This window comes from Pelophylax lessonae (assembly GCF_965119305.1).
Source record: "Pelophylax lessonae genome assembly, chromosome: 6".
NCBI classification, from domain to species: domain Eukaryota; kingdom Metazoa; phylum Chordata; class Amphibia; order Anura; family Ranidae; genus Pelophylax; species Pelophylax lessonae.
This window is the reverse complement of record NC_138773.1, coordinates 88,627,408-88,647,206: the sequence shown is the minus strand read 5'-3', so window position 1 is coordinate 88,647,206 and position 19,799 is coordinate 88,627,408. Positions and strand designations below refer to the sequence as shown.

The 19,799-nt window shown below is 44.0% G+C and overlaps 1 protein-coding gene across 1 annotated transcript in view; it reads right to left on the bottom strand.

The window, feature by feature from the left end:
• The window catches only part of INTS1 (integrator complex subunit 1), a 385,650-nt gene that overhangs the window by 327,073 nt on the left and 38,778 nt on the right, over window positions 1-19,799 (bottom strand). Inside the window, exons 6-9 of the mRNA XM_082260644.1 lie at window positions 17,504-17,663; window positions 15,809-15,914; window positions 8,739-8,925; window positions 8,349-8,494 (exon numbers count right to left, since the gene is read on the bottom strand). Of these exons, the coding sequence (XP_082116770.1) occupies window positions 8,349-8,494; window positions 8,739-8,925; window positions 15,809-15,914; window positions 17,504-17,663 (599 nt within the window). The remainder of the gene's footprint in view (window positions 1-8,348; window positions 8,495-8,738; window positions 8,926-15,808; window positions 15,915-17,503; window positions 17,664-19,799) is intronic.

Below are 19,799 nucleotides of genomic sequence, written 5' to 3'. Positions count from 1 at the left end.
GAAACATGTCGAGCAATGTGAATATGAGCAATGTGAATATTTGAATACAGCATCAACCGATCTTGATGGACAGCAGTTTCATCCTCTGTCACCCTTTACAAGATCTCTCTGATGTGATGTATCCACTCACATTTGTTATCAATAGCTATTTATAGTCTGTTATCTTGTACTAGTTACTAATCAGCCCCACTGATATGGTGATTTATTAATGCCTTGTTTGAGGCTAAATGTTTATACTTCATTGTAAAAACCCTTTAAGAATTTATAAATAAAATTGTTTTTTATTACTTTGGTGCCGTTAAAGTCCTTGCCTCCCCAACCACTCCATATTCAGTATATTAGGGATGTGGCACTTTAAACTTTCCCCTGCATGTGCTCGGACTGCTGCTATCTGATTGCACATCATATTCTAATTCTCTTATTTTCTTTATCGTCCATCAACAGACGCAGCCTCATCTTCATGAGCAGAGTGGGACGTCCCAAAGCAGTACAGGCATGAGGGGTGGGAAAAACGCAACCAGACAGTAACGTCGACTCCAAGAGGCTAAACCTAGCCAACCGGGCAACATGGAGCTCAACCAAACAGGAGCTCATCCGGGCTATGACCCCTAAGAGAATAATAAAAAAACAATCTCTTATGAAACAGCAGCCTGCAAAACCTTGTGCCCAAAAGAGGCATCCAAAGAGGCCAACAAATTCACCTCGTAAAATTTGGTAAAGGTGTGCAAAGACGACCAAGTCGCTGCCTTACAAACTTGTATAACAGAGGCCTGGTGGCGAAAAGCCCAAGAGGCATTCAGCGCTCTAGTAGAATGTGCCTTCACAGGGAAAGGAGGAACCTGACCCTTGAGTGAATAAGCCTAAACAACCGTCTGCCTGATTCATCTCAAAATGGTAGCAGCGGACACAGCCAAACTCTTGCGAGGACTGTCCGTAAAAACAAAGAGAGAGTCCGACTTCCTGAAGGATTCGGTAACTGTCAGATAAACCCTTATCGCCCCGAACCACATCCAGAGGGTGCAAGGCAACTTCTTTGGGATGTTTAGGCTTAGGACGTAAGGAAGGCAACACAATGTCTTCATTAAGGTGAAAATCCGACACCACCTTAGGGAGAAAAGACGGATAAGGTCGGAAGACCACTTTATCCCTGTGGACCACCAAATAAGGTGAATGACGGGACAACGCCGCCAACTCAGAGACTGTGAGCAGAAGTGATAGCCACTAGCAAGGTAACCTTCTGTGACAAAAAAAAGCAGAGAAATCTCCGTAATATTCTCAAAAGGAGGCTTTTGAAGAACAGACAGGCAGGCTGGAGCTGCTGATGTTTGAGGAGGACTTAAATTTTGTGGGGATAACAGACTTGGTTTGACAGCTCTCATGACTGGATGGTGACCATTCAGGCGTATTCCCTTTATTGCAGAGATAGAGAAGGTAAAAAAGGGGGAGGGGTATGTCTGTATATTAAGAACAGTATACATGTAAATATGAGGGATGATATTAATAATGAAGCTATGGATGAGGCAGAATCCCTATGGGTAGAACTTCAAAGGGAAGGCAATGTGGGGAAGGTAATATTGGGCGTATGCTATAGGCCCCCCAACCTGAGGGAGGAGGGGGAGGCGGACCTTCTTTTACAGATAGGATTGGCAGCAAGGATGGGAAATGTCATTATAATGGGGGACTTTAATTATCCAGATAAAGACTGGGCAGAAGGAACCGCGCATTCAGCCAAGGCTCGGCAGTTCCTAAATGTTTTGCAGGACAATTTCATGGGTCAGATGGTGAATGCTCCGACAAGAAACAATGCGGTACTTGACCTACTGATAACCAACAATACAGACCTGCTCACGGATATAGAAATACAGGACAACTTAGGAAACAGTGACCATAGGTCAATTAGTTTCAGTATTAATTATAATAATAGTAAACACAAGGATAATATAAGGACACTGAATTTCAAAAGAGCCAATTTCCCAAAACCGCGCTCTCTGCTAGAAAATATCAAATGGGATAGAACCCTTGGATCAAAGAACACAGAGAAAAAATGGGAGTGCTTCAAAAGCATACTTAACAAAGGGATTGACCAGTGTATTCCAAAGGGAAATAAATTTAAGAGAGCAAAACTAAACCCTGGGTGGCTAAACTCCAACATAAAAATGCATCTTAATGCTAAAGGAAAGGCCTTCAAAAAATACAAGGCTGAGGGGTCATTGGCAGCATTCAAGCTTTACAAAGAGTGTAATAAGAAATGTAAAGACGAAATAAGGGCGGCTAAAATAGAACACGAGAGATATATATCGGAAGAGAGTAAAAAGAACCCCAATAAATTCTTTAAGTATATAAACAGTAAGAAAGCGAGGCCAGAACACATTGGCCCCATAAAAGACGATAAGGGAGTTTTGGCCACAGAGGACAGGGAAAAGGCGGTAGTGTTAAATAATTTCTTCTCTTCAGTCTTCACAAAAGAATCAGGGGGCTACACTAACCCAGCTTGTAAGGCCAAACTAAACAACACACCTTAGGAAATACCGCCATGGCTAACAGAAGATAGACTTAAAACTAAACTAGAGAAACTTAACATAAATAAATCACCGGACCGGATGGCTTGCACCCGAGGGTTCTTAAAGAGCTCAGCCAGGTGATTGCCAGACCCGTATTCTTGATCTTTAAGGATAGTTTACAGACGGGTATGGTGCCAGCTGATTGGAAAAAAGCCAACGTGGTACCAACATTTAAAAAGGGGCCGAGATATATCCTGGGTAACTATAGGCCGGTCAGCCTAACATCTGAAGATTTTGGAGGGGATGTTAAGGGACCACATACAAGACTTTAGTAATGAAAATGGTATTATTTGTAGTAATCAGCATGGATTCATGAAAAATCGTTCTTGCCAAACCAATCTATTAACCTTCTATGATGAAGTGAGCTGCCACCTGGATAAAGGTAAGCCTGTGGATGTGGTGTACCTGGACTTCGCAAAGGCCTTTGACACCGTTCCCCACAAACGCTTACTGTTCAAACTAAGGAAGGTAGGTATGGACCATAAGGTGAGTACCTGGATAGAGAACTGGCTCCAGGGGAGAGTGCAAAGGGTGGTGATTAATGGGGAGTACACAGATTGGGTGGGTGTGGAAAACGGGGTCCCCCAGGGTTCTGTCCTGGGGCCAATCCTGTTTAATTTATTCATAAATGATCTAGAGGAGGGGATATCGAGTAAAATCTCAGTATTTGCGGATGATACTAAACTAAGCATGCCAATATCTTCTGGGCAGGATGTGGAAACCTTACAAGCAGACCTGAACAAAATAATGGAGTGGGCAACTACATGGCAGATGAGGTTTAATGTTGAAAAATGTAAAGTAATGCACCTGGGTGCCAGAAACCAGAAAGCAAGCTACTCACTAGGGGGGAACCTCTGGGTGAGTCTAGGATGGAAAAGGACCTGGGGGTACTGGTAGACAACAGGCTTGGCAGTGGCATGCAATGCCAAGCCGCTGCAAGCAAAGCCAACAGAATACTGGGATGTATAAAAAAGGGGATTCACTCCAGAAATAAAGAAATTCTACCACTCTACAAGACTCTGGTCCGGCCACATCTGGAGTATGCTGTCCAGTTCTGGGCACCGGTCCTCAGGAAGGATGTGCTGGAACTGGAGAAAGTCCAGAGAAGGGCAACAAAAATAATTAGGGGAATGGAGGACATCAGCTATGAGGACAGACTACAAGCACTGAACCTATTCTCTCTGGAGAAGAGACGATTTGATATCAATGTACAAATATTGTACTAGCAACCCTAGCATATGGAGAAAACTATTCAGAGAAAGGAAATACAATAAGACACGTGGCCACTCACTAAGACTAGAGGAAAGGCGGTTTAACATTAAAATACGCAGGGTGTTCTTCACTGTAAGAGCAGTAAGGATGTGGAATTCTCTTCCACAAGCAGTGGTATCAGCAGGGAGCATTGATAGTTTCAAAAAACTATTAGATGGGCACCTAAAGACCACAACATACAGTGGTATACAATGTACGGTTAGCAGCAAACACACACACACATCGTAGGTTGAACTGGATGGACTGGTGTCTTTTTTCAACCTCACTATGTAACTAAGACAAAACTGAATTAAGATCCCACGGCGGTAACAGGGATCTTCACGGAGGAGCCAGATGACCTACCCCCTGAATGAAAGTGCGAATCAAAACATTAGTAGCCAATGGACATTGGAAGTAGATAGCCAAGGCTGACACCTGGCCCTTGATAGTGCCCAACACCAATCGCTGCTCAACCACTTTTTGTAAAAAAGGCCAAAACCCTAGCTATAGAGAACAAGCAAGGGTGCAACTGCAGCGATTTACACCATGTACGATGATAGATCTTCCTAGATGTCGACTTCCTGGCCTTCAAAAGCGTAGGAATCACCGAATCAGAGAGAACTCTATCCCTCAACACCTTGCTTTCAACAGCCAAACCATTAAGGCCAGCGACCGTAAAGCAGGATGGAAGATCGGTCCTTGAGATAGGTCTTCCCGCAGAGGGATACGCCATGGAGGATCCACGACCATTTTTACCAGTTCTATGTACCAAGACCGCTGAGACCAGTCTGGTGCCCCAGAACGACCAGAATGCCTTCCATCGCCACCCTGAAAAGAAACCTCGGCAGGAGAACGAGAGGGGGGAAGGCATATATCAGGCGATACTGACTCAAATCGAAACTTCTGCACCCGCATAAAGCGGTTCAGAGTCTTGAGGTCCAGGATTGGATGCACTTTGCCCTACTTTCTGGGCACAGTGAACAGGTTTAAATAGAAACATTGAGAGCATTCCTGCGGAAGGAACCGGCACAATCGCCCCTTGAGCCAGATCTCGCACAGCCTCCCGCAGAACCATCAAACGCTCTGGAGACAGGTGAAGATTCGAATGAAAGAACCTGTCCCCTGGCCGGGACCAGAATTCGATCTTGTACCCGGAGAAAACCAATTCACGACTTGACTTCAAAAGGGGCAACGTCGTGGCTAGGCCTAGGTCGGAACTATAACCTGCTCATGCTCGTAGGCCAGACTGGGGGGCGACCATAAGGATCTAGATTATCCAGTTTGAAGCCCCAGCCAGCATCGTTGCTTGTAGATCAAGAAAATACTTCCCTGAACACTAGCTAGCAAGTGAGTAAAGAAAAAAAAAAGGAAAATATTCTCAAAAGAAATAAAAAAACTGAGACCGGAGTCCCAGCAGGAAACCTAGGTCTACTCCTTCTCTAGACAGAAACGAACTGATGTTTAGGGCTGTGGCAGTGGGGGTTATGCCTGGAGAGACAGCCCTGTGGGCGTGTATATTTTAAAAGCTTTGTACCAACGTACTGCCTAGACTACTCCTGCAGGTGGCAGCATAACCCACTCAGCTCATGAAGATGAGGCTGCGTCTGTCGATGGACGATAGAGAAATAATTTCTGAGGGAGTTGATTCTGCATTTTCACAGCTCTTACTGTGAAAAGGCCTTTTCCTCCAGACATAAAGAGTGCCCCTTTGGGACTATTTGTGGATGGTGTTCGCAAATGGCCCAAACAGCTAGGGACTATACGAACAGAGTTCTTTCTGCATCTTTCCCACTCCACGCAGGTACTAGGCAGGTATACCCCCTCTCCTTGGCTCTCTTTGACCTGGCCATTGAGCCACTGGTGATGATGCTTCGTGCCTCCTTGGGAGGAAGTGGGCATATCAGTGCCCCTCCCACAGTGGAAAAAGTGTCTATATGTACGCTGATGACACCATTCTCTATCCTAAAGATGCCCACCAGTCGTTAGCAGCTGCTTTAGATGTATTTTATCTTTTTGGTTCATTTTCTGGTATTAAAAGGAATTGGGACAAACCAGTCCTGTTCCCTTGATGCTTACGGAAACCTCCTACTACCCTGCTTGCTCCCATTCAGTGGGTTACTCAATTTAATATCTTGGTACCTACATACAGAAGGATTTGTTGATTTATCTAGAGAATAACCACTACCCTGCCACTCACTCTGGTAGGGAGGGTAAATTTAATTAAAATGTCTTAAAAAAAAAAAAAAATGTCTTTTCTTTCTAAATTATTGTATGTTTTTAAAGACACTCCTGTCCTTATCCCAAATACCTTTTTTTGCTAAACTTGATCAAGCCATCGCCTCATTTGTGTGGACGGGGTCTGTCCCTAGGTTTGCTAGGTCTACGGTGCAACTTCCATTGTCTGAGGGAGACCTGGCGCTACCTAAATTTAGGAAATACTACTGGGTAGCGGTCCTTGTATCTGTGAGATGGTGGTTTGCCCAAGATCATTCCAACCCTGCAGTGATCCCAGAGGCAGCACTCCTTGGGTCATAATCAGAGCTTAGTAATCTGGTGAACAGGGGAAAAGGTCTAACTCCCAAGAAACCACGCCTATGAAGACCACAATAGCGGTGTGGAGACAAATCAGGACATCTCTAAGTGAGTCACAGACCATTTCCCCTCATACCACCCTATGGGGTAACCCGCTGCTACAACATACCTGACCAACAGATTTTGGCTAGATGTGGCATCAGGACTGTGCGACATATAATGCCTAAGGGCCAACTTCTCTCTTTTGTAGAATTGAAGGGTCAATTTAAACTACCTTCCTGGATGTACTTCAGAATTTTGCAGCTTCGGCATGCTGTGAATGTGCAGTTTACTGATCCCATGACCTTGGCTTCCCATTCTGTGGAGCGACTTCTTACAGCCAGCATAATCGACAGACCATTATCGACTATCTCCGTCCTACCTATGCGGGAGATACTAGTGCTAGGTGAACATTTCAGGCCTGGCAACAGGTCATACCCAATCTGACTGATGAGGACTGGAGTGAGAGACTCCAGCAGTATATTCCTCTCATGATCTTCACCAGAGACCGTTTTATTCAACTAAAATTTCTCCAGAGTATATTACGCGCTGCAGAGATTGTCAGTTATTTATCATACGACAGATGAACCTGTGTCCAAAATGCCAAAGGGAGGTGGGAAATTTTATCATATGGTCTGGTCCTTCATTTAATTCAAGACTTTAGGAAAGCAGTGGTTGCTGATATTGGTGGAATCAGTGGGGTCCCTTTTACACTTGATCCTTTAATCCTGTTGTTAGAGGCAACTGATAACTTACTTTCTGCTACATATACAACGCTAGGAAAACCATGTTGTCTAATTGGAAATCATCTTTATCCGCCCCTCAGTCTCTGCATGACAAGCTATGGTTGATGCCACTCTACCTTTGTATAAGCTGACTTATATGGGCTGTAACTGCCCCCCAAAGAATTTACAAAAGCCGGTCCACCTGGGTGGAAGCTAAACATCTCACGATTTGATATCCTATGATGATGTTGTGCTGCGTTTGCTATTCCTTCCCCCTCCTGCCTCTCCTTCCTCCTTCTCCCCCCTTTTTCTTTTGATCTTAATATTGTATTACACTGTGCCTTACCTCTGAGATATGTGGACTGGCTTTCTTGAAGTCTCTAGAGTAACTTATGCAGGAATCATTTGAGATATAAGCATTGCTATGTTTTTTTTTTTTTTTTTTAATATGCTTTGTCCTAATTTGTCGGACTTCATACACCATTGCATGATTTTAATGGGACTACTTTAGGTCCTCTGCAGAGTTTTCTTCCGCATTATAATTACCTTGATGCAGTTTTTTGGTAGGATTGAAGAGCATTCTCAAGGAGTCTGTAGTAATCTGGGAGTGGCACTACTGCATACCCTTCCTTACATTTTTCTTTACTCCTTTAGTCGTTTTACACTTCTACCTTCTTTCACTTTATTTTCATATTCCCTATGCTCCTTTCCTCTCCTATATTTCCAGGTACTATATTACAAGGATAGATACAATTATGGAAATTTCATCTGAGATACCATATTCCTTCTTATAAAATTACACAGTGAGAGTTCCCTGAAAACAGATTTATCCATAGACAAGATTGTAATAGTGAAAGGGAAATACAGTATACCATATGTAAAAGATACTGAGAAAACACACAACTCTGCAGTTTCACATTATGGATTATTACAAGTAGGCAATGCCTACTTGTATTCTCATTATGTCATGACGCTTCTGTAACAAGTGTGTATGTCACCAATTTTCCTTTTGTACTGTACAAATCCTGATTATACTGTACATGCAAATGTGACATTTTGATCCATGCAGGGTAAGTAGCGTTATGTATATTTTTCTTTCAGTGTATAACCAGTTCTCATTCTTTTGCTGTTGGAAGAGGACCCCAACAAGCTGAACATTAAGAGCAGTGGTTTACAATCCATGAAGTATAGATATTGCGGTTAATGCCAAGTGTAACATTGCACTCGGGATGCAGCTTACCTCACAGCTAGCATATAATGGTTAAGAAGAACTTTGGGCTTGAGTCGAATTTTAATTAAATTAGAAATGACTTCCATGTCTTCAGACCCGTGAGTGTTGCAGTTCATACAGACTGACATAAGCAGATCCTGAGCTGGACGAGTCAGCTAAGGAAAAAAAAAAAGGGAAGAAAAAAAAAAGAAAAAGAAAAAAAAAAAAAAAAAGGAAATTTGAGCAAAGCTTAAAAATAAACAGCAAGACACTTCAACATAAGACTACACAGATACAAATATAAACAAGTCAGTTTTTGTCATATACCAGATATGCCACATAAGCAAACAAAAGTGTACTTGAAAGCAGCAGTGTGGAAAACATACTGGGATAATAGTATGCATCGCAACGTGATCCTACCTTTGGGTTCTGCAGCCACATCTCCAACCTCTGCACTGCCATAAGTCGCACCTCCTTGTAACCACAAGTGGCAGTAAGCAAGCGCAGTAGATTCCTGGAAACATTATCCATGGGCTGTCTTCGATTAAGTTGATCTCTCAGCATATCTAGGACATACTCTTCCACACCGTCAGTCAATTCTTCATATCTAGCACAGGCAAGCAAAGGCCATTATATAAACACTGCATATTCTAGACATCTATTTTGGCTTTGTGATTTCTCATGGCATTTGTCACCTGTGACTATTGAACAGCAACTCTAAAACTATAGGAGTCACCTGCCTCTTTTCTGAATAGAAGAAGTACTTGAGGAATTCAATCAAGAGGTAGCTCTCACCCTGCTCTAAAATATTCCTGTTTTCATGACACAACTATCACAAAGAGTAAAGAGGGCTTTCCATCAGAACACTAGAACTTTGCTAGAGCAATGTTTCTCAACCAGGGTTCTGCGAAAAGTCACCTGGGGTTCCACAGTGATCTATCTATCCATCAACCACAGCCAGCTGACAGGTAGTTTGCATTCCCACTCAGCCAACACTTATCACTATAATTTTTCCGGCATGCAGAGCAGCACAGGGAAGCGACCATTGTCTCGGCAGTTTCCTTTCAGCCCTTTCGCTCCTCCTGTCCATCCCAGGTACCTGTATGTGACATCACATGGGATGGATGTGAGAGGAGGGCCAGCAGGGAATAGTGTGCCAGAACAGGACCCACAGCAGCTTTCCTGCGCTGTTCTCCCTGTAAAGAAAACACATTAATTTAATGTGCCTTGCTGACCCTCTGTGCTCTGCCCTGCTAAACCCTGAACATCAATTATCTTAAGTTCCACCCAAAATCACAAGTTTTACATCGAGGAGATAAATTGTAATATTTATTCTATATTAAATAATGTTATTTCTAAAAAAAATTGTAATTATATCAGTGGCTCACTGATCACACCAACATAGTAGGTGACAGTTACATAGTAGTTGAGGTTGAATAAAGACAATAGTCCATCCAGTTCAACCTGTGTAGGTGTGTGTGGCTGTAATCATCTCGCATACCCCTGAATGTTCTGATCCTTGAGATGTACGTCCAATAGTCTTTTGAAAGCCACCATACTACCTGCAGAAACCACCTCTTGTGGTAGAGAATTCCACAATCTTGTAGCCCTAACAGTAAAGAACCCCCCACGTTGCCTGAGGTTAAAACGCTTCTCCTCTAATCGCATTGTATGCCCCCGAGTCCTCATGCAATCCCTTCGACTGAACAGCTTTTTTTCTAAGCCTAGATCCCCATTGAGATATTTAAAAATTGCTATCATGTCCCCCCTCAGGCATCTCTTCTCCAGGGAGAATAAATCAAGCGATTGCAGACGCTCCTCATAATCAAGGTCCTCCAATCCCCTAATTAGTTTAGTTGCCCTTCTCTGGACCCTCTCCAGCTCCAACACATCCCTTCTGAGGACTGGTGACCAGAACTGGACAGAATACTCCAGATGCGGTCGGACCAGAGTTTTATAAAGTGGAAGGATTATAGTCTTATCTCTGGAATACATCCCTTTCTTTATGCATGCTAATATTCTGCTAGCCTTGGCAGCTGCCGTTTGACATTGCATGCTGTTGCCTAGTCTATCATCAACCAAGACTCCCAGATCCTTCTCCATTTTTGATTCTCCCAGGGGTTCCCCTCCTAACGTGTATTGTGCTTTTAAGTTTCTAGTCCCCAAGTGCAAAACCTTACACTTCTCCACGTTAAACCTCATTTGCCAAGTCGTTGCCCACTCCGTTATTTTGTCCAGGTCATTCTGTAGGATATCTGCTTCATGCTGTGCTGTTATTGCCCTGCCTAATTTTGTGTCATCTGCAAAAACTGATATCGAACTACTGATCCCAACCTCAATGCTGTTTATGAATAAATTGAACAAGGTTGGTCCTAGGACTGAGCCTTGGGGGACCCTGCTTACTACCTCAGACCAGTCTGAGTATGCGATGTTTATTACCACCGTTTGGACACGCCCTTTTAGCCAGTTCCGTATCCAAGAGCAAACCCTGCTGTCGATACCTGCAGACCTTATTTTATAAATTAAGCGCTTATGGGGAACTGTATCAAACGCCTTAGCAAAATCTAGGTACACCACATCCACTGGTCTGCCCTTATCTAGCTCACAGCTCACCTCCTCGTAGAATGTTAAGAGATTGGTTTGACAAGAACGCCCATTTGTAAACCCGTGCTGGTTACTACTGATGATGCTGTTGTCCTTAGCAAACTCTACGATATAGTCCCTTATCATCCCCTCCAGAAGTTTACATACTACTGATGTCAGACTGACAGGCCTATAATTTCCCGGTATATGCCTCTGACCCTTTTTGAATATCGGAATCACGTTTGCTTTCCTCCACTCCCCTGGTACATCTCCTGTCCTAATACTGTCCGCAAAGATCAGGAACAGTGGTCTGGATATAACCTTACTGAGTTCCTTGAGTACTCTCGGATGTACGCCATCCGGGCCTGGTGATTTGTTTGTGTTAAGTTTATCCAGCCTTTCCCTGATTTCACCCTCTGTTAGCCATAGTGGCAAGTCCTGTGTATTACTACTAACCATACAGTCATGGTAAGTGAACCTCTCCGTTTCCTGTGTAAAGACTGACGAGAAAAAAGCATTCAGCACGGTTGCTTTTTCAGTGTCCTCTGTAACCATCCTCCCATCATCGTTAATTATGTGTGCAATATGCTCTGCCCTAGTTTTTTTGCTGTTGATATACTTAAAGAATTTCTTTGGGTTTTTTTTACTATCCTCCGCTATTTGTCTCTCAAAGTCTATTTTAGCCATCTTGATTTCGTGTTTACACTTCCTATTTGCCTCCTTGTATTGGTCGAAAGCCAATACTGTGACTTCTGATTTATATTTCCTGAAGGCCAATTTTTTTCCCCTAATAAGTTTTTTAACGCTACGGTTTAGCCAGCCAGGTTTAACTTTGTCTCTTCTAAATTTATTTCCCATAGGAATGCACTGCAAGATGCCTTTGCTTAATATGTTCCTAAAGCATTCCCATTTTTCCTCTGTGGTCAGGGATCCCAGGGTTCGGTCCCAGTTTACCCTTTCCATCAACGAGTACAATTTTGGAAAGTCTGCCCTTCTGAAGTTAAGGGTTCTTATGTTACCCACTTGCCTTGCTATATTGTTATTTACGCTATATGTGATCATCCTGTGATCGCTAGAGCCCAGGTTGTCCTGGACCCCTACCTCCGAGATTAGGTCTGGGTCATTAGTGATCAATAGATCCAGGATTGCGTTTTCTCTAGTAGGAGAATCCACCAACTGTGACATGTAATAATCCTGTAAGGTTTCCGTGAATAGACGGCCCTTATGTGAGTGTGTAGTCCCCTCTTCCCAGTCAATGTCGGGATAATTGAAGTCCCCCAATATGATGACTGATCCTAGCTTTGCCACTTTACCCAAAAGTGCTAAAAATTCCTGCTCTACCTCCTCCCCTTGTTTAGGTGGCCTTTGGCAAACCCCCACAATTACTTTTTCCTTTTCTCCTTCCCTATGGAGTTCTACCCATACGGATTCTAACTCCATACTCATCCCTTCCGTAATGTCACTCCTCTCAATCACCTTTACATTATTCTTGACGTACAGACATACCCCTCCCCCTCTTTTTCCTACCCTGTCCTTCCGGTACACTGAATACCCTTGGATATTTGCCAGCCAGTCATGTGAGGGGTCGAACCAAGTCTCCGTTATTCCCACTAGGTCTATGTCCTCCTCATGTACTAACATTTCCAACTCATCCATTTTATTAGCTAGGCTCCTGGCATTAGCATATACCCCTCTTAGTTTTACGGAAGTTAAACGTGATTGGTGGTTATGTTTATTCCTGTTTGGTCTGCGGTTCTCCCGCACAGACCTACCGATTGACGTTGTGGACCTACTGTCGCTGCTGACCCTACAACCGTCTTCAGTCCTTTGTTCCCTCCTAACTGACTCTACTTCTGAGCCCTCCCCCCCGTCTCCTAGTTTAAAAGCTCCTCCAACTTGGTGGCCATCTTTCTCCCCAAAAGAGTTGTACCGCCCCCATTAAGGTGCAGCCCATCCTTACTAAAGAGCCGGTAGCCGACTGAGAAGTCAGCCCAGTTCTCCAGGAACCCAAACCCCTCCTTCCTACACCAATTCCTCAGCCACTTGTTAAGTTCCCTAATCTCCTTCTGCCTCTCCTGTGTGGCTCGAGGTACAGGCAGTATTTCAGAGAAAACCACCTTGGAGGTCCTTTTCCTCAATCTATTACCTAAGTCCCTGAAATCGTTCTTTAGGATCCTCCACCTACCTTCTACTTTGTCATTAGTGCCCACATGCACCATGACCCCTGGGTCATCCCCAGCCCCGCACAACAATCTGTCTGCCAGATCTACGATATGCCGAACGCGGGCGCCCGGTAAACAATAAACTGTTCGGTTAACGAGATCTTTTTTACAGATTGCCCTCTCTGTCCTCTTGATAATTGAGTCCCCAACTACCACAACCTTTCTAACCTTTCCTGAGTTATGGACCCCCTTCTTCCTGGAGCCGTCCCTCCCCTGGCAGCTGGGGGAGGGCACCTGCTCCAGCACTGCCACCCCTGAGCTGATATCCCGCTCAACCTGCAACTCGGCAAATATGTTAGGGTGTACCAACTCAGGACTGGCCTCCCTGACACTCCTCCCACTAACATTCCTAACAGTCACCCAGCTGCGTACCTCTGCTGCTTGCGTCTCCTCTACTCCTCCCTCCTCTATGCTGGCCCCTGCCAGCGCCTGATGGGTAATGTCCAAGCTCCTTTCCAGGTTGTAGATGCGACGCAGTCTTGACACTGTGTTCTCTAGATCCACAATGTGGGCTTCCAGAGCAACAAGTTGCTCACATCTTGCACAGCAGTATTCGTCCTCGATTGGTTCATCAAGAAACTCATACATGGCGCAAGAAGTGCACTGAGTGGCATCCCCAATCCTGTCGGACATTATTACCCACTACTCTATGGGGATAATGTTAACGACCTAACTGTCCCTGATTTGGAACAAAGTCCCTCTGTCCCTTTTTCCTCCTCATTTGTCCCTCAGTTTGGTCTGATGTATCTACTGTACCTGTATAAAAATGCATTACTTATCTTTCAAAAAGTGATTTACAGAGCTAACATTTTCATCCAATTTCTAAATTGGCTACATTTGTAAATCTCAAAAGCTGGTATAAAAGAATACGGATAACAAAGCATTTGTGGGTTTTTAACCACTTGCCGACCACCGCCCGACTATATACGGTGGCGGTCAGCCCCTCCCAGGCAAAGTGACCTACCGGTACGTCACTAGCCTGGGAGCCAATAGGGGGCGAGTGCGTGCCGCCGGAGGCGCCGAAGCCTGCGAACACGGAAGACAGACTGGGGGAAAATGTCATCCCTTTCAGCAGTGACAGCACACCGCTGGAGGGCTTCTTTCTAAGGAAAGTATTTAATAATGTGCTAGTATGCAATGCATACTGGTACATTATGCTATTGTCTTACAAGTTTTTTTTTTTATAAAAGGTGACTCGGTTTACTTCCACTGAATGCAGGTGTACATACCAGTTGAGGCGCTGTCAGTGGATCCCACTCCTGTGCTGGATTTGTCATTTACATTCTAGGGAATGTCATAATAGACTGGGAAGCAGCAAAGAAGATGGGAACATACAGCGCTTCAAGAGGAGCGGCTTTAGGGCCAGTAACAACAAAATGGGCACCTTCACAGATTTCAAAACATGACTCCTTCTATGGGATGCCTGAACATAGTCCCAGATCACACACGCATGTAACCATTAACTGCTGATAGCAAAATACTAACAGGAGAGAAACCAGGTAATTCAGGTTTACATGCACAATGCTTGCAAACCAGTCTATTAGGTTTTTTTTTTACTCTTTATTTAGCAGGAGGAATAGTGCAGACAATACAGACAGTATGGAGATCTTCCCTTTGAGTCAACAAGAAATACAGCCAATGGGGTGCCTTGATTTTTGCCCTTTTTTGACTGGATTACACTTTAACTAATTTATTTGTTCTCCGATGGCTACAGAGATCTAGGGAACAGTGTTGGAGAGCATTTTTTTCTGCAAAGGTAAGGGGCAGAGGGAGCCAGATTTTTTTTTAGGCTGTGCTGCTTAGTGTCAGTTGACATTCGGTTGACATTCAGTTGACATTAGGTCAATGTGTTCATATTTTGGGCGTTTTCTCTTACCATTTCTGTTGATAACTGCCTGCCGACCGCAAGTACATAATGCATGTTAGTGTGGATATCCAACACATGCTGGGGCATATGCAGTTTCCCTTAACTGTCTATATATGTCTAATAAGCAGCATTTACCCACAGCACACATACAACCTGGTGAATTACCAGAACACAGAGTTGAACAGTGGACCTTGGTTCACCTTTTCCAAATAAACTGCCTTTGCAGAAAAGGGGTACCTGTAGAAAAAAAAAACTGTGCAGATCTGACTAAAGTTGAAAAATGCCTCTGCTATAGATGTAGGCCATTCACATACCTGCTGAAGCCTGACTGGAATACTCCCAAGGCGTTGTTAGGTGAGGCCTAGGGGTTACTGCTCACATTCAGCATCAAAGGAGTGAGCTTTTAAAAGCTGAACTGAAATCTACTGCATCAGGGGGAAGAAAGAGCATGAAGGGAGGTTTGAATCTGAGTATTCCAGTCAGGCTTCAAAAGATATGCAAATGGCCTAAACCTATAGCAAGTGCATTATCCAACTTTAGTCAGAGCTGCACAGTTTGTTTTTATCTACAAACACCCCTTACCTGCAAATGCAGTTTTTTCTTGGAAAGGGGAACTAACCCTTTAAAAAGAAACAAATGTATTAGTTGATTTGGTTGGCACTGAAGTAGTAAACTAAGTAATAAGAAATGTACTGGATAGAACATATGGTTTTTAAAGGAACAGTCTGAAACCACCAAAAGCACAAAGTAGCCTAATAAACACCCATGGAATGTTAATATATCCTGAGAATAAAATTGCAAAGGAAGAGAAAAAATACCGTGGCATTAGCTGTCCTTCCTCCTCAGGGCTTAGCTTTTCCTCAGCGATAAGCAGCTCGCTTTGACTATCCTCCTCCTCTGTCAAGGATGGGTGAGGACTATTGCCTGGTGTAACAATACAAGAAAGATTTTTATTTCAGTTGTTGAATTATAAATTGAATGATCAACAATAAAAGAGAAATACAGGGACCATTCAGGCTTACACTGCAGCAAGGCATGTGATCAAATGCAATGCATTGCCATTCAATGTACAGAAACGGTTGTTGCACAACTTATAACCAGCACATACTATTTAGTACACTTGTTTCTATTAGGTGATCACATTCCCTAGGTTTTCAGCTGCATAGGAGCTGGGGGAGGAGAAACGGCAGCACGCTGAGCTTCACAGTGAAAAGCTGTGCAGGTGGGGTGTGTCTGGGTCTGATCATTGGAGGAGATCAGGCTGAGCCAAGCATAGCTAGAGAACTGACCACTGTGTGCTCTCCTGTTAGGTGTGGCCAGGAACACCAGGGATTTCACACAAACGAAGCAATGCAAAGTCACCTGGAGACCTTTTCATAGAAGTACATGGTAATGCAGGCAAATATCAGCAATATGAAATGTTGGGGTAACAAACACTTTAAAATAGTTTGTATGAACAAGCTTGGTCCAAACAAACTATTAACTTCAGTTGCTGTGGATGGGAGTGTTGTATAAACTGTATGTGGCCTCAGCTACATACAGTACACAGCACTGTATTCTGGCACAGGTATGAGACCTTCCAGCCCCCCTCCCAGAACAAAATGAATTTGGGCTGACCGCTGCTCAGCCATTCAGTGGAAGCTTTGTATTTCACAAATGAATAAAAAGATTTCTCTGATTGGCTGAGGCAGAGAGGCAGGACTGATGACCGCAAACTCCACCTCAGCCAGAGGAAGCTTTGCTTTAATTCAATTTTTGTGTGGTTGAAGTTATACAGTTTATACAGTGCTCCCAGTCACTGCAACTATTAGTGAAGTAAATAGTAAGTTTGGACCAGCTGGGTCCAAACAAACTATTTAAAGTTAAGTGAAATCTGGAGATCATCTTGAACACAGTGTACATTAATGCACTGTAAAAGATAGCACAGGTGAGGTTCTAGCCTTAAAATGAGTTTTAAAGTCAGGAAGGTTTTTTATCTTCATGCATTCTATGAATTAAGATAAAAAGCATTCTGTGTGTAGCGCCCCCCCCCCCCCCTCCCCAGCACCCCTAATACTTACCTGTGCCCTCTCTCTGTCCATGAGTTGCTCGGCCGTCCTGGGACTCTACCTTCTGATTGGCTGGGATACAGCCATGGCGCCATTGGCTCCCGCGGCTGTCAATCAAATTCAGAGAGCCAAACAGGCGGGGGGGGGGGGCAGCCAAATGTCCAGCTCCGTCTCTGAATGGACACAGAGAGCTGCAGCTTAGCTCGGGTGCCTCCATAGCAAGCTGCTTGCTGTGGGGGTACTCGATAGGAGGGAGGGGCCAGGAGCAGGAACAAGGGACCCAGGAAGAGGAGGGTCCAGGCTGCTCTGTGCAAAACCAACTGCACAGAGGAGGTAAGTATAACATGTTTGTTTTGTTTTTTTTTTAAGAAAAAAAAAATGAGACTTTACAATCACAAAAAGAATTTCAACTTCAAAAAGTGAGGCTATAATTTATGTTAACAGTATAGTTATAAGCGGCAATACCAGCACTGAGGTCTCCTGCAACTCGGCCAGGCTCTCCAAGCACTGCCATGCTTTTGGGGGGCATTTTAGTGCAGAATGCAGTCTGGATGTTCTCCACAAAAGTCTTGCAGTGAGGGCTGTCCACCCATATCCTCTCTCCTAAAGAGTCTTCTATGTACACCTAAAGGAAAACAGTAAATGGAATTCACACAACTGTGTATAATCACCTTCAGTAAAATCAAAAATGGGAATTGTGGCTTACATGTAAAATAAAAAAAAAAAAAAACAACACACACAGGAATTCTTGTTCATGTATAATCTCTAACCGCCATGCATAGTCTGATTTTGAAGCAAGCCATGATAGAACAACGCAAGACGGGTGGTATCCCTGTGTTTGGGGATATACTCAAGGAAAAGGATTTAACAGGTCAACCAAAAATCCAAATTTCTTTATCAGACATCCAAGAACACTGGGTATTTTCACATCCATTACGACAGGGATGTCCCAGAGCACTGAATACGAGGGGAGGGCAACAAGCTAAATAACTCAACTAGGTTATAGCCTCACACCGCTGCCTACAAGACCCTCCGACAAAGGTCGCATCTGCACAGGTCCGAACGTCCACTTGGTAAAACTTTGAACTGATGACCAGTTAGCAGCCTTGCAAACCTAAGCTACCAAAGCCTGATGTTAAATATCCCAGGAAGCACCAACAAGCCTGGTAGAATGAACCATCACCGGGAACATAAAAAACATTGCCCTTTAGATTATAGCTCTGAGAGATAAGATGACCGATCAAGAAATGGCAGATTTGGAAGCTGCGTGGCCCTTTGTTCAGGAGTACAAAAAAGAAGCATACTGATTGCAGCAGCTGCCTTCAGGTAAATCTTGACTGCATGAACCACATCCAAGGAATACTTGTACCCCTGACGTGTGAGGCTTAGGACAGAAAGAAGGCAACACAATTTCTTGGTTAAGATGGAACGAAGAGACAACCTTACGTAAAAAGGATGGCTGAAGCCATAAAAACCACCTTGTTGCGGTGGAGCCAGTTCTGAAACCCTGCAAAACAAAGTAATGTCAACCAGAAAAACAACCTTTCATGTCACAAGGACCAAGGGAATACCCTGGATGGGTTCAAATGGTTATTTCTGCAATACAGGAATACTATGTTGAGGTCCCACCAAGTCAACAGAGTCTTAACCGGTGGAGCAACACGACTCCTTGTACAGAGACACACACCAAGGAATGAAAAGCAATGGGTCTTCAAAAGAGGACCTTCAAAGCCAAAATCTGACCCTTGACCGTACTCAAGGACGATTCCTGGCCGATCCCAGATTGAAGAAACATCAGGATGCAGCCCACAACATTTTTACAAGGTTGGAGCCCCGAGCCTCACACCAGGCAAAAATAAGACTTGTCCATTGGTAACTCTCTTTAAAGTCGTTTTTTTTTCGCTTTCAGCAGGGTAGGACAGACCAAAGCAGATACTCCCCTGCCTCCTAAGACCCTGGCTTAAACAACCATGCTGTTATAGCCAACGACTCTAAAGGAGGATGGAAGATCAAATCTTATAAAAAGGAGGTTAGATCAAACTGAAAGGGTCCATGGTTCATTCAGCGAAAGGTTTACAATGTCTGAGTGCCACATTCTCCTGGGCCAGACTGGGGTGATCAGAATCGCTGGAATGCCTTCCACCCAAATCCAGAAAATTAGATGAAACAGAAGTTGTAATGGCTGAAAGGCAGAAATTGGTTGCCACCAGAGCATCAACCACAAATGTTCAGGAGTCACTGGTTCTGGACATGAAACAACCTCTCCTGTGGCAACCAAGTTCTCTAAACTGCCCAGCACTCCACTCCATCCCACCAGGCTGGTATTCGTCATCGGGATTTCTAGGACAGAAGGAGGAACAATTTTCCCATCTCCAGCATTTGCAAAGAATTCCACCACTCCAGATACAGTCTCGTCTTGGGGTGTAAATACATAAGCAACAGCAACTACGTTCTTTTGTCCCATTTAGTTGGTGGAGTCTGAAGCAACTCCACCTGAGTTTGCAGAGTAGGACATTTATCCTGAGGAGGGATCACTCTCAATTAGACCATGCCCAAAATCATGCCTAAATATTTCAACCCCTGGGTCGGGACTAAGGCTGACTTTTAAAAGCTTGGGATCCATCCAAACTTTTCCAGAAACTGCACCGTTTGATTCACACTGACTTCCAGCGTACTGCTCCCACAGAAACAATCATCCAGGTAGCCTATAATGGAAATGCTTTGATGCCACAGGAGCCCCAAAACCAGAGCACTCTGGTGG